Source organism: Styela clava, chromosome 4 (genome assembly GCF_964204865.1).
Source record: "Styela clava chromosome 4, kaStyClav1.hap1.2, whole genome shotgun sequence".
Classification (NCBI taxonomy): Eukaryota; Metazoa; Chordata; class Ascidiacea; order Stolidobranchia; family Styelidae; genus Styela; species Styela clava.
Genome location: NC_135253.1, coordinates 3503750 through 3519420, shown reverse-complemented (window position 1 = coordinate 3519420; position 15671 = coordinate 3503750). Strand labels below are relative to the sequence as shown.

Genomic DNA, 15671 nt, shown 5'->3' with positions numbered 1-15671 from the left:
ACTGTTTGGAACAGTGCTTCCCAGCCTGTGGGTTGCGAAGTATTTCTAAATGTTAAATATAGTTTACAATTAGATCGGGAAATTGTGCCATTATCTTCAAGTAACAACTACGAAACGATGTAACAGTTGGAATTATTCGTTGCGTCTCGTTAATAAATTCAGTACACCCCTACCTGTAGTAAACTGTAGGTAGACTTTTAGGCAGATTAGTAATTTGTTGAATTCGTGTAGTCAGTAGCAAAGACACCGATATATGTAATTGGTGAACTGTCCAATGAGTTGCTTTTTAAATACTGGCTAAACAGAGTTAGTACACTTTATTTCAACACCCTAACTTTGTTTGATATATATTTGTAAGCCACAAAATGAATAATTTTTTGAAAGAAAAGGTACGAAGTAGATGAAAAAATGAAAGAAAGTCCGAAAAGTAGTGAGAAAATATGACTCTGATTACAATAAATGTGGTTTCATTAAGGCATGAAATAACTTTGAGCCAAAAGCACAATGTATTGGGCGTTGATGCTACGTTGCGTGTGAGCTTGTCTCCTCAATACAATATGCAAGTTTCGCATTAATAGTAAATTTCTTGGGGATAAATTGTTTCTTTATTCATATATCAACATCTCATTGTGGGTATCACAAAAATGGCAATAAAATTGGGCCGCGAACTGAAAAAGGTTGGGAATCACGGGTCTAGATTATTTACTGATTTTTTAGATTGCGCGATTGTGGGCCTACGCCTATAGACACCCATAAACATCAGACCACTACTATATCTTGACACACCGATTATTTGCCATTGTATGGACAATTAAGATATTTGAGCTAGTTTCCCGCGGCTGTTCTTAACCTTGTTCTACTTGCCCCACTTGTCACACGTGTCCCACTTGCAATTCAGTAAAGCGTGTTTCCTTCCCTCTATTCCTGATTCAATCACTTTAATTATACAAATCACAGCGCATTGAAAAGCAAATTAGAATTTATTACCATTAATTTAGAACGAGTTACGTGTGAGAGTTTTTAATTTCTAATTTTGAATAAAGCGCGCCAACACCGTTTTTGTAAATTTAGAATTGTCGAACCAGATAAGTACGACTGGTGAATTTTGTATTCTATGGAAGATATTGGGGATGGGGAGAAATATTATTTTGACCACGTAGAAATGCCATTATTGCCGATTTATTCAAGTGTTTAGTATCAGTGTTTTATTTCAAAGCTGAGTTACGTAAATTCTCAACACTGAGTATTCAAGAGATTACGATTTTGCGGAGTTTTTAATTATTATTATTTAATACGAAAGTACCACGAACACGATATAAAATTAAAAGCATAAAAAATTCAACTATCAGCTTCACAAATATCGCATTCCGGGATCAGTAATACTGTTCGCTTAAAATTGGGACCTCAAATTACAAACTGTGATAAAATCCTACAAAAAAATTAACAAGCAGCATAAAATTAATTTGTGTTGTGAATGCACTCCTTAAAAATCAAATTTCTGTCCAAAAAAATAAAGGACAAACTACAATATCTGCCGTTGCATGAGAATTAATATGAACTAGTAAATGAAAAGTGCTTTAATATAGTTTATCATCATTAATTGGGATGTCAAGCCGCCGGAAGGATCGCGGTGACAAAAATATTTACTGCGGCCTTGGATTATGACAAAATTAGGAAATAAAAAAACGCGAAATAAAAAGTTTTCAGTCTTCAAGTAAATTCCGAAAAATAAAATTGTTGCGGCGATCGTTTCAGCGGCCGACATCCCAATTACGGTTGTTTGAAATGACAATACTCATTATTCGGTGTTGTGTTCGTTGAAAATATTCGAATAACTTGACTAAAAAAACTGTTTGCCCACCACTAATTACGGCGCATGTTAATTATCATTGAATGCCAATTAAAAATCAATTTGTCCAACATTAAAATTCAAGTAATAGTTTCACATTTAATGCATTTGATCGTTGCTACATGCGGGCGTGATTTTGTACTTATGAACGATTTTGACGCTACTGACATTCGCGAGTTGAACCTCCCTCCAAAATTAATTTTTACGATTTCTAATGTTCCATTTTCAAATGCGGGTACTGCTGACTACGGTCGATATTTGAAATAGGACTTGCAAAATATTCTCCATAAACCGCCAGGCAAAGAAAAAGAGGCGGGCTACACGTAACTGTGGAATTTTGCTGTGAACGACGCATTCTTTTCAGTTTATTAAACGCCTTACCTTACGTCGTCGTGAATTGTACTTTGTGTGCTCTGTTTTAATTTCACCACCAAAAATTTTGGCTGCGTCCATGTCGGTACCTATCCGATATCAACCCGGCTATATTCCGGCACTTATAAACTATGTTATAATTTGTTACCCATGTCATCAATAACCAAAACTTTTGTGCTTGCTATTACCAGAAAGCCTATGTTGAATGAAAGTGCGACCCGCGGTTTTACTCAGTTATCTTTATCTGGCCCTCCCGGGGAAAGTGGTACACGTGAGGCAAGTAGGACAAGTGGGACACGTGGTACAAGTGCGACATGGTTGAAGTGGGACATGCGGTACGAGTGGGACAGGTGGTGGAAGTGGGACATGTGGTACAAGTGGGGGTGTCTCAAAAATGTCGTGTCCCACTTGTCCTACGTGTCCCACTTGTGTCACTTGTCCCACGTGTACCACTTGTCCCACGTGTCCCACTTGTGTCACGTGTACCACTTGTCCCACGTGTCCCACTTGTACCACTTGTCCCACGTGTCCCACTGTACCACGTGTCCCACTCATCCCACTTGTACCACGTGTCAAGTGGGAAACGTAGTACAACGTTTCTCGTGGTTCTCATATTCCCATATTCAGGGAACAAACAATTGAGCGGTTTTTTTTTTACTTGCTATTCCGTGGAAAGAGATTATGTTATTCCAATTTATCTTTATAATACTCTCTCAGTCAAGCATCCTTGTGGCAACAGACACATGCGGATCCGAAATAGGAACAAGGAAAAAGAACAAAAGAACTTACAGTTCAGTACACAATACATCCGGATTTTTTATACCTAAATGAAGTAAGTGACTGGACAAAAGGTTTGCTATATAATTATACTATGTCTTGTCGGTTTTCTTCTTTTCTGGGAAGTATAACAATCCTATTCTACGAGATGCTTTTTCGATGACACTAAATGGCGGCTTGTTTGAAAAGTTTTTGCGTATTTTCATAAGGCCCTCGAAGGATGTAACACAAAACTTCGACATAAAGGCACGAAACATGTATTTTTGCATCTATCAATTGTCACAGCAATAGAAACGCATTGGATGCAATAGAACATTTATTTATAAACCATTACGGATATTGTTATATATAAGCAAGATATTAAAATCACCCAAATTTGATTTCTTTTCACAATTTCACAATAATATAACGGAAAGGTTAAGATATAAATTAACGCTTTGTTTCTATCATGTCAATTATTTTCATAGTTTATCGACATGTTTCTTTCTTTATCCAGACATCCAAATTGGTCCAGGACATGGAATACCATTGTTCGATTTCAGAACAAATTTATATTCGCATTCGTCGGAGCGTATTGCTTCACATTCTTCGGGGATTTCACTCGGATTCATTCTGCAAAAACATAATCGCGATACGTTAGAGTTTAAACAAAATATGATATTGTAGTATGAACTTGTAGTAATAGGAATCCTGTTTCACATTTTTGCTTTCTGAACTCCAATTTGCGAAGGTTACTATCGCACATGACGCTTGTCGGCGTCATTGTTTGTAAACTAAAGAATTTACTGTTACATATGTGCTTAGTAGAAAGTATTCATATATATTACATGGCTCAGTGATTTAATTTTAACATCACTCACCTGGTACAGCACGTTTTGGAAACTGTGTCAACAACTCGATAGACTATAAACATTTGAGATGCCAGATCTCTGTTTTCTGTTGTAATTTCGGTGAAACCAAACGGACATGATGTTGGATACACATTATCAATATTTATAAAATAGGATTCGGCTTCATCAGATCTTGCCTTTCCATTTTCCACTTCCAGCGAGCAGTTCAGGACAGTCTGCGAAAATTAACAAAAAAAAATCATCAAACTTTCTCATTTTCCAAACAATTATTAATATCATTGTAATGATACATACCTTGTAAGTCTCCGGACCGCAACTGCAATCAACGCACGGCCCATCTTTCCACTTTTCACCAGCTCGGTAAAACATTGTAGATCTCATTGTAGCGGTTTTTACAGTATGTTTACACCAATCGTCTTCGAATATGTCGTATTCGCAACTGGCGTTTATGCGAACAAAAATCGCGAATGAGATTATAGTTACGAAAACTGCGTTCTTGATGCAACTTTCCATTGTACTTGAAGTAAAAAAATCTAATACGTGCGAATTAATACAATGCAATTTGATATTACGACAAACGCTTCTTTTGACTGGTTTATACAGGACTGTTTGAAGTTATGTTTCGTTTGATGTGAACGCAGGTCTTTTATATATTTTCCGTGGCACAAAAATATGCGACGCGACGGTGTTTACGTTTGTTATTAGAACGAAAGTGACGATTTTTGTTTTCGAGACAGCCCGTCGTGAACACTCTGTTTTCGTTTTCCCGAGAATCAGTAAGAGTATTAATTAATGACCAAGATAAATTAGCTCAATTCGAATTTGTGAACACCGGAAAGATATTTTTAGAGCACAATATTTGGTATTTTAGGAAAAAGCGTCATCTTATGAGACCACAGAGCAATTGGGATTTTCAATGCGGAGAGAGTGAGCCACTTATGCTGCTTTAGTTTCAATTCATTACGTATGACTCTCGTACATCACATACGGCTAAACTATGGCCAGCACTTTTATTGCTGAAGTGATACCAAAAGTATTAAAAATATATCTCAGATCATTATTTTAAAAAAGAATTGCGGAGCCAATCAGGTCTATGTGGGGTTCAGTTGGAAGCGACAAGTACCATATTGTGCTAGGACGGACAAATTTGAAATATCATTTCCTCTACTTGATTTGCATTTAATCATACCAGCTTGCACTTCATTTGCTTTAAACACTTTCATGCAAACTTGTTCAAATGTGTAAGTCAAGTCAAATCATTTTCACAGAAAAATGTCAAGTGTGCAATTTTCAAAACAATCTAGTTATGTTATCGTTGTTATTGTTACCATGGTGGAAACTGAAATTCTAATTTATCACAAAATTAATATTTTTCTGGTGAAATTGAAACAATTATTCAAAACATAGACAGTGATTTATATGTGATATCATTCAGATGACGTCAAGAATTCTTGCAAATATTTTGCGACAAGCTTTACATGAAAACCTAACAAATAATTATGATCTATTTTAAGTTAGACACACTAATAATAAAGTACGATGTTTCTATTCTAAGTATGCACGAATAATGCCTCAGGTCTTTGTAGGACTTTCCCACTATATGATACATCTTCCATGAAGCTGCAATAAAAAGATTTCAGTTTAACATTAATTGAAGTTGGCAGTAATTTAATGCGCTTCCATTTGCATTTACACTTGAGCTAAGTCGAATAGTCGCTGAGGTCTGTTCAACCGAATTACATGATTGACAAATGGAAATACCGTACTCGGTTAATTTTGTTCTACTAATAATCTGATAAGGATGTTTATTCCATGTTTCCATGGAGCCCTAAGGGCCAGCTTAACTGTAACTCATTGCTAGCCAGTTAAGTGTTATTCAAGCCTTGCTTTGCAAAAACAAATACTATATAAAAAAAAAGACACAACGATTGAAGTATTAATTATTTCTTTCTTTCTATACCGAGTTATGAATTAATGCTATTAGGATAGCTGTGAAATAGTAACTATGAAATGACATTCATCGACCATAGTCATTCGTTCAAAGTCGTCCACCCGTAATAGTTAAAGCTTGGAATGATCAATCGGTTGACCGATTTTAGATGGTTCGGTCACTATTCATTTTAACCGGCATCTCAGGTACAAATCATCTTTATATTGTACAATTGATTAAAAAATGATTAGTTTATCGCGTGTTTATCTCCTGTGGCTTTCAATTCAAAAGAATATCGCTAACTGTATTGCTAAGCACTAAAACACAAAAAAAAAACAATTGAAGTACCAGTATTGCTGGTTAATAAAATTTGACAATGATAAATTCTAAATCACTTCCTGGTCAGAATATATCGTTCACGATTCTATTGCAAGAGCGTCTATTCAGTGCCTGTCCCGTTGAATACACTATTATCTGACGGTACACCTCGGCAGAAGAGCGACCAGGAAACTATCGGGAACTATATATAATTTCGAACAACACGGGGATAAGATCACGTTTGCTTGGAACCATTGGGACGCTACGAGCTTAAATTATACCTTGTCACGATTCGGTAAACCGAATTGGATCTTTCCAATTTTTGCAGAATGTAGGATTAAATTGATTCGTGTGTGAGAAGCAGTTGCGAACTAAAATTAGAATTCAGCAGAACATTGTTTACTAATGTGTTTGTGATTTTTTTATTAGCGTCGTCATAGGCACTTTCTCTTGTCTACGATTAATTTTTCTGTCGATGTGACGTAACAAATGGAAAAGTATAAATCTGCGTTGCAATGCATAACGTCTACATAATTGAGTTGGGTGCTACGGTTGATTGTATGATACAGTGTTCATTTTCATCAAAAATATCCAGAATGAAAAACTCCATCTTGATTTCTGTTTGGATTGTTACATTTGCTTGTGTCAACGCAGCATGCAATCACGGAGAAACTCAACTGGGTCAAGGGTGTTTGCATACTACAAAAACTGATTCAATGACGTTCACGCAGTTTCATCATGTAGGACAAAAATGGAACAGTGGTCCCTGCCTTGAATGTAGCTGCGATCCAGTAACGTATGAGGTGCGTATTTACAATTTTACATCAATATCAAAATGTCACGGTACTAACAGTGCTATAGTTTTATAACGTCGCGAAAGATTAGCATTCAAATCGACATATGCCATACGGGAAGGTTCGATATGTAATATTTATGTCTGACTTCCGCCAACTTTTACCGTTGCATTTGTTTATAAAAAAAATATTATATCATACAAAATGCCTCAGGATTTGTGGTGTTCTAAATCTAAACAACGATGCATGTGTATCGCAATAAGCGTAAGGACAAAATGAACTTTGGGAATGAAATTTTTAACTATTGCTAATCTAAGAAGAGAACTTAATATCGACCTTCCAGAGTCCCGAATCACGTAACTGTCATCATAAGATAGAACAACCATTATTTACATCGACGAAACAAGGATACTTTTATACTTGTGGAAGGGGACAATTATAGATACAACATGCATCTCATGTTTATCAATTTAATCGTTTTTCAGACTTATTTAAACTGCACTCTTCCTGTACAAAATACATTGCCAACAACCAAGGAAACGAAAACTTATTTTATAAATCTTGAAAATATCTACCCAACATCTTGTCCATTTGGCTTCACAACTGTAACTGATAAAAACAAAGATGAACGGTCTGAAGTGTTCGTTGTTTATCGAATCGTGGACTCTGTTGCATGGTCATGCTGTAACAAGTAAGTTGAATAAAATTGTAAATTACACTTTATGCAACTTCATAGTGCATTTTAATGAAATTTTCACTTGCGCATTGTTTTTCAAATTCCATAAAAGGTTGCAAAAAATATACATTTTTTTTATAAATTCACTGATAAACTATATTTAATCATAATGGCGATCGACTTTTTACTTTTGTTGTACGTTATCGATGAAACGAATTTCTGTTCTGAATCACTTGGAAAAGGCCAGGGTGACGTTTTGTGAAATCAGTGATTGTAATGCAGATTCCGTGGACTACAGTACTTCGCGGATTGCCGTACGCACGCGTTTACCAAAGTCGCTTGAAGCAACCCATATCACAAACTCTTTGGGTCGACCAACCACATTAAAATTCTTGCCCCTTACTTGCTAAGGCTATCAAGTTGCTCATATGGTTACAATAGAATCCAGTGTTTAAAGCTGCCACTTGAGTTCTCTTTCATCCAAGATTCCCTTATCTGCCTTAAATCACATACTGTATAATTACATAATTTATTTATTATAGTTTAAAGCGAAATTGAAGTCAATGCATTGTAAATTAATTGAACTCATGTCAAAACATATTTAAATAAGCTTCTCATAAACTTCATTGTTGAATCTTAAAAAGTACTGTTTGCCAATGGCCACATTAATAACGTAATTGCTATTTCTAGCATCTTAAAAAGTACTGTTTGTACCAATGGCCATATTAATAACGTAATTGCTATTTCTAGCATCTTAAAATGTACTGTTTTTACCAATGGCCACATTAATAACGTAAACATTCTATTTCTAGCATGGAAAATCCAACCATACCTGACGAGTGCGAAGCTATACTTCTGCCAAATGGGTGCCAACATGAATTTGTCTTAAAAGCTGACAATAGTTTGCCATGTCCTGGACCAGTCAGCGCAGTTGGGTAGAATAAATGAAATCGTTCGGAGGTTGAATTATAAGATTTAAAATGATCACTCACTCGGTCTGAAATGATTTATTTTATTTTGTTCACGTGTATATATGTATCTTTCCTACTGACGTCCTTCGAGTGCAAATCAATAGTCAATAAAAAATCAATCAAACCAATAAAAAAATCATCAATTAAAGATCTAATAAGAAAAAAAGCTACGCAGTTAATAAAAGAAGGCCACTTTGGCGGCATCTCACCGGCATCGCATTACACAGATATCGGGTGTAAGCTCCAGCCATGACTAAAACGGTCAGAACAATGCAAATAAGCCTATATTTAAACACTTATTTTCTACTTTTAATCCAAAACAATAGGGCACCACAGACATTTAATATTGTCACGTATAACGAGGTAAGAATTGAGTAAGAAAGTAAACACTTCCAAATAATCGTTTTGTCATTCGGAGCATCATTACATGTTTATATATTGAGTACATAGGAAACTTGTAATAACGATGAATATCTTTTGTTTTATTTAATGTCATCGTTAATAAAATCGTGCATAGAAATATGAAATCGTGGAAGTTTACTACAACTATTCTCATTGTCGTACATGAAGCAATAAATTTTGCGAACAGTGGAAGATATAATATATTTTACTTTGAGTATTGGAAAAGATGATAATGTGTTTCTATTAAATTTATGATGTGGGGTCTTCAATGCTTTCCCATGGGCACCTGCTGAAATACATCGATCCCGTCAATATTTCCCCGTCATATAAGCCACGTCGATTCGAGGCTTAAGAAACTTAGGGGACAATTGCATGTACCTGCCAGAAGACTCCAATCCTGCCTTATACACGAGTCAATATTACAACCTCGATAAAGACAGCTTGAGTTTTTGCATAGTGCATAGGGAGCCAGCAATTTCATCAGTGTCTCCGCCTCATCGCATTATTATAAGCCTTTGTAGAAAGCAAATAGAAATATTTGAATTATTTTCTCAACTCAAATCCTAATTATTCATCATTTTCAAGCAGAGTGTTCAAATCACCCCAATTTTGTAGCCAATTTGCCTGGTCTGTAACTTTACCTAGAAAAACACTCGGGATTATCTTCTCCGTAATACCAGTCTATTAAGTGTTCAACAGTTCTAGGGGCTACTCAGTCTGTAAATAAGGGCCTAACTGGGTTCGTCTTATTATATTTTGGACTGTAACTGTCATCATAGTTGATTCCATGCAAAGCTCTGCATATGGAACACCATTCTCTTACTCATCCGTACTGTGGCATGTCACTCGGCTCCATCGTCAACCACCTGAAAATAGGAAAATCAGGTGTCAAACTTACCTATATTAAAGACGTATACGTCTAACACCCTACAAGGCTACAATTGAACAGATAAGTATACGTATATACTAACGGCTAACTGATTAGAAACATGATTTTATGATGAGCTTCCATATGACTTTACGGTACGTTCTGGACGATAGATTTAAATGAGATAGATAAATGAGTAAATTGATGCGACAAGCCGAAGATATTTGCGCGCCTTTTATAACACAGTATCACAGTCAATTCTGACACTTCAAAAAACTTTTCTGAGTTTTTAACATATTGAAATAGTTTACTCTGGAGAATAAAGCGATGCGAATCCAAAAATGTAGTCAAATTTCGGTACTCCTGAAGTATGCGCACCAAGATGTCGCATAACCTGAACCTTAACCTGGTACACAACCTGAGTTCAGGTTGTGCGCCATCTTGGTGCGAATACTTCAGTAACGGAATTTACAACTGCATTGTAAATTAAGCAGGTAAAATTAAAGAATTCGTCTAATGAACCCTAAATTCAAAAATACTACTTAAATAAAACAAATATAGAAAATGTTGAAAAACGGCGAAAGTTGTATTCAATTATATTTCAAAATAATCGCGCGATAAGAACCACGAAAACCATTATGTTAATGGCTCGCATCGAATCATCAATATCTGATTAATCTCAGCAGCTTGTGGCAAGTAACAAAACTCTAAATAAATCCGGCCACAAAACATATCATGAATCGGCGGCCACCTGGACTTTCATCAAATTTTCCGTTGATAAAATTCATTACGGATGAACGGATAATTTAGTCAATTTATATATCAAAATTCACAAATAATAATGTTCTAAATACGGTCCTCCAGAAGTGTGTGTACCAATATGAAGGTAACTAATTTTGTTCGCCTACTTCACATCAAGTTGGGTGAAGGGACTGAAACCTACGGACAGGGGGTATGGTATATTCACTTGGCTAACACAGACAGCCCCCGAACTCGTAATAGTACCAAATATCAGAATAAAATTATGGCCTAACTCTAACCTGGTACACATACCGCGGGAGTACCCTAAATACACTATAGTTTTAAGCTTAGTTTTTTTCTCACCATCTCGTGCGTTAGAAAAACAATGTAGTAGAAATTATTTATTGATCGTAATAACTTACTTAAGATACTCTAGATATGCCGTGTCGTTCTTATCTAGATAATTGAGATAATCTGCTAAATCTTTCATAGAAGCAAAATCTTCAGCAAATATAAATGATCCTGGTGGGGCCACTGCTTCGTAATCCTTTTTATTTGCTCCCCATACAACAGGTACAGTCAATGTTCTGATGGCATTATTGAAAAACTTCTCAGTAATGTAGTCTTTGCAGTGATGAGAATTTTCAAACGAAAAATAGAATTTGTATTTTCTCACTTCAACGAAGAATTCCGGCTCGCCTCGGCCTTTACCATTAGCAAATTTACCACCTTTAAAGCATCCACCAAATCCTTCTAGCTTGAATCCCAATCCGATAAGCTCCTTAAGCATTTTTATTCGAGTGCGTGCTCCAGGAGTGTAGCCACAGTTTGAGACAATTGCTACAGATAGTTTGGTTTTCATAGCGAGCAGTTCTTCGGGTGTACGAGTGTTTTCCTCCAAGATTCTTGCCACATTATATCCGTGTTCATAACTTTGATAGAAATCCGAATCCCGCCTGTAAAAATTTGAAAATACGCAACTTGGGTGCTTCAAATTTACTTAGCTATAGATACATGAAATTAGGGATTTATTCTACACCCTGATGCGGTGATTTCGTTTTCAAAAAAATAAAATTCGATTGAGTAAATATTAATCATTTATTGAAAAGAATACCGTAACATTTCACATAATAATGCATAGGCCTTTCTTTGGAAGGCGTTATTTTGCAAACATGTTTATACAGGGCGATCCACGATGGGTTAAATATTATAATAAACTCTTGTTGATTAAACTCTTGTCGATGGAGTAGGAAAATTATGAATACTGACAAATATCACGTTTTCACCGCATGAAAACATGAGATATTTTTATTTTTGAGAAGTGCCTTTCAATAAAAAAGTATAATGTAAATATTTACAAATATAGCGCAATTTTGTGATCGCGAATTCGTAGGTAAACGCAATATGAAACAATCTTTAGACTCTAGACTAGAGGCTCTCACACCACATTCGTAGATGTGTGTTTACAGATACGCAAGCTTGTCCATGGGACATATCTTTCTGTCCCATCCCACTTCAGCCCTTAGCAATTTATGCCTGTCCTATCCCATCCCATGGCATTCCCATTGGAAAATATTAAATGTATGACAATTTGGGTTTGATGTCTACTAAATATGACTACATGCACAAAGAGACATGTAAATGTACAAAATTGATTGGTTATGTTAGGTTTAAAATTCAGAAGTATTGTCTAACTACTCTAATTCAGGACCACGAACCTCACTGCCAAAAGTATACTTGGAAGTTTGCAATGATCGGAGAAACGCTTTGCCATCCTGGAAAACGACGCTAAACCTCTAAATCACAAAGTTATTCGAGTGTGTCTTCAGTGACAGGTACCCGCCTCCAACTCACAGAAACCCCCTTCCTCTGGCCAGATCGCAATGAAATTTCCTGGGTTATGTGGACACTATCCAAGACCTACGTGCCAAGATTCCCATGAAAGCTAAAATTGTGTTCGAGCTCGAGAATGTATTATTATTACCTATCACTTGTCACTTAGGTAGAATTTTTTTCTCCCACATGTCAGTCACGCTCCAGTGATTTTAGGTCATATCTCGAGAATGGTAATAGATGGGGATGTCATATTTGGGCCACACAAGGTATATACAGTGAAGATAATGACAAAATAATTTCGTCACGGTTGAGTGAACACAGACCCTAAAATTGATAGAAATCGACTTCCATTAAGAGTGATCAGTTTATGACGTATTATTTAAACTACTTAATGGACTAAAGGGACTGGGCGCAACGACACGGTGCAACCATCAAATTCATTATATAACATCCGCTTTTTTATACTCAAATCTTTTCCTTACATTTCCCTCGCGGGTAGCGTAGCGACCTTCGCCTGGATTATGTTTATGAGCAAGATAAAATTGATTAACAATGAAGTTCAATATATTTGATCGATTTTTGAGACTTTAGACATGTTGATAAATTTATTGTTGATAATGTTCATGTAGCTGTTGAGCCACCGCGAAGTTTTGTGGGCTTTTGGAAAAAATGCGACACGGCAGAAATGGAAAGCTGACTCCCCACAAACGACATATGACAAAGATACATAAAGTAGTTTTGTGTCTATTAATTTGTGTGTTGATCTCCTGCAACATAGATATGACTAGAAACAAAACAAAAAACATATCTAACAGATTTCATATAAATTTTAGATTTGGCAATATCTAAAGGGACCTAACCTGTATGTCATGGTCCCATTAAAATGAAAATTGTCCTCGAACTGTAAGGAATGTCCTCTGACGACGCGCAGGGTTGCAGTCGATTCCAGGTCTCAGTATATGTAAAGTTGACTAAGGTTTCTGAAGAGAAATCCGTAAACGAATAAACATCACTGTATAATATTTTTGTAGCTATTTTGGGAAGAATGGAACCTGAACGATATATTTATAACTCAGTAAGGAAGGTTTTGAAACTTGTTAGTATTGGAAATATGAAACACATATCCCGTGTTAAAATGGCATTAGATGAAACACATAAGCATAAGTTGATCCTTCTCTAAGCCTACTGGCTTTCAGGATATTGAATTTCAACTAGCATTCAAATTTTGGACCTACCTCGTAGATGGCATGTTGTTAGCTCTAATTGCATCAAAGTGAAACACAACTGCCCCAGTTTGCTCGTCATTTATCTGCATTTGTGTACACAAATAGGATTGGGGTAAATAGTATCTCGCAGTCATTGATATTTTTTTTATATTACGAGTATATATCTATGATTTCCACCACTGAGAATTGTATATAATTCGAACACAAATTTAAACGATATTTCAGTTAAAATAATGCTACATAAACACATGCATTTGATTCAGTTCTGATATTTAAATTCAGTGAACATGGCAACATATTTCTATTACCACTAACTATGCTAAAAGATCAAAACCTTTTCAACTGTTTATGCGCAAAAATGTACAACCTGAAATTTTTGAAATAAATACATCAAGGTAAAAATATAATTTAAGACAGAACTTGAAAAGAATTCACCTTGTTTCTGTCATAAGTTACTTCACAATTCCCGCATTTATTAGCGTCGATGGGATGTGGATCCTTCACACCAAACATTGGAATCCAGACAAGTATTATCTAAAATAAATATTTGGTTAAAAAAATGACTATGCATCGGTTCTACTTTTCATTGCGAGTTCGATGACACGTTCACGCAATGAAGGCATGGCCCAGAAGTTTACCACACTGGAATTACACGTTGTACATACAGAATGTAAAAGTGAAATCACGAATGTCATTTCATAGTGCAAGTAGACGTAATTTAATATTTATGCTGCTTAACGAGCAGGGGCATCCTTCCCCTTGAAGTTCATTTTATTCCAAAATGTTAGATCCATATGTAAAGTAACTATAGCCAATCGTGTCCCGATGTTTAGTGACATTTTTGACAACATACATTTATATAATATTATTTTGTTGAGTATATCATTTTACTAGATGTTAGGATTATAATATTTCAATAAGGTAATCTAACTTTCATGTCAGTAATTTCATCTTTCTAATCCACGAAATGCATTTTTCAATCGAATAAGATTCCAAATACTAGCCGGTTAAAGTAGAAATTTACTTTTTGAATTTACTAAAAGGAATCTAATACGGAAGGCGACCTTGTAAGTGGATTATTTTGTAGTAATTTGGCTCATTTATTTTTGCTTTGAGCTACATATGAACGTAATAACAAGGAGTCACTAACCTTTCTGTCAGTCGAAGCCTTCAGCCTACGAATCAGCTCTGATTGTATGTACATCGAGTCATTATTAGTTGTTGTAAATGAAGAACGTATGGTAGTTGTTTGTGTGTGTGTTGCATCCTTTGTAACTTCCGGTGATTCATTTGAATTATAATCGCCACCTTTCATATCCAAAATATCATCTATCTCTTTTTTAATAGAGGGAATACCTCCGTTGAAGTCAATTTCAAGTTCGCGGAAAGAACTCTTTATATTCCATTTGTTCATGTTCAGTCTGCTGGTTGCTGAAGGATTGGTGGTATTTAATGGGTGTCTCAAAAATGTCGTGTCCCACTTGTCCCACGTGTCCCACTTGTCCCACGTGTCCCACTTGTCCCACGTGTCCCACTTGTCCCACGTGTCCGACTTGTCCCACGTGTCCCACTTGTCCCACGTGTCCCACTTGCTCCACTTGTCCCACTTGTCCCACATGTCCCACTTGTCTCACTTGTCCTACTTATCCCACTTATCCCACTTGTCCCACGTGTCCCACCTTTCCCACTTGTCCCACGTGTAACACTTGTCCCACTTGTCCCACGTGTACTACTTGTACCACTTGTCCCACGTGTCCCACTTGTACCCTTTGTACCATGTGTACCACTTGTACCATGTGTACCACTTGCACAACGTGTACCACTTGTACCACTTGTACCATGTGTACCACTTGTACCACTTGTACCATGTGTACCACTTGTACCACATGTACCACTTGTACCATGTGTACCACTTGTACCACGTGTACCACTTGTACAACTTTTGTCACTTGTACCACTTGTACCACGTGTACCACTTGTACCACGTGTCACACTTGAACCACGTTTCCCACTTGTACAACATTTCCCACTTGTACCACATGTCCCACTTGTCGCTAATA

The 15671-nt window shown here is 36.3% G+C and overlaps 3 protein-coding genes across 6 annotated transcripts in view; 1 reads left to right on the top strand and 2 right to left on the bottom strand.

Annotated features, from left to right (window-relative positions):
• Positions 1–3296: 3296 nt before the first annotated feature.
• LOC120325813 (uncharacterized) lies at positions 3297–4462 on the bottom strand. The gene is made up of 3 exons (XM_039391976.2): positions 4144–4462; positions 3859–4064; positions 3297–3610 (listed from the first exon to the last, which is right to left on the bottom strand). Exons 1-3 carry the CDS (start codon positions 4360–4362, stop codon positions 3487–3489), a joined length of 549 nt encoding a protein of 182 aa, XP_039247910.2. The 5' UTR covers positions 4363–4462; the 3' UTR covers positions 3297–3486.
• Positions 4463–6457: 1995 nt separating this feature from the next.
• The window catches only part of LOC120325812 (uncharacterized), an 18828-nt gene continuing 9614 nt past the window's right edge, over positions 6458–15671 (top strand). The window contains exons 1-3 of one of the 2 annotated variants that reach the window (XM_039391975.2): positions 6542–6900; positions 7377–7582; positions 8380–8674. In XM_039391975.2, the coding sequence (XP_039247909.2) occupies positions 6613–6900; positions 7377–7582; positions 8380–8506 (621 nt within the window). In that variant the 5' untranslated portion in view covers positions 6542–6612 and the 3' untranslated portion in view covers positions 8507–8674. Of the gene's footprint in view, positions 6901–7376; positions 7583–8379; positions 8675–15671 lie in introns of those variants that run through there. The other variant, XM_078112250.1, reaches the window with a different exon arrangement.
• Positions 8083–15033, bottom strand: LOC144422255 (glycoprotein 3-alpha-L-fucosyltransferase A-like). 3 transcript variants are annotated; one of them, XR_013475244.1, is made up of 5 exons: positions 14762–15033; positions 14047–14145; positions 13621–13694; positions 13246–13365; positions 11369–11505 (listed from the first exon to the last, which is right to left on the bottom strand). XR_013475244.1 is itself a non-coding variant. In XM_078112251.1 (4 exons), the coding sequence occupies exons 2-4, from the start codon at positions 13254–13256 to the stop codon at positions 9764–9766; spliced, it is 588 nt and encodes a 195-aa protein (XP_077968377.1). In that variant the 5' UTR covers positions 13257–13365; positions 13621–13637; the 3' UTR covers positions 8083–9763. The 3 variants fall into 3 exon arrangements, 2 of the variants coding, with proteins under 2 accessions (XP_077968377.1, XP_077968378.1); XM_078112251.1 differs by lacking the exons at positions 14047–14145; positions 14762–15033 and adding an exon at positions 8083–9806 and having other exon boundaries at positions 10972–11505; positions 13621–13637; XM_078112252.1 differs by lacking the exon at positions 11369–11505 and having other exon boundaries at positions 13258–13437.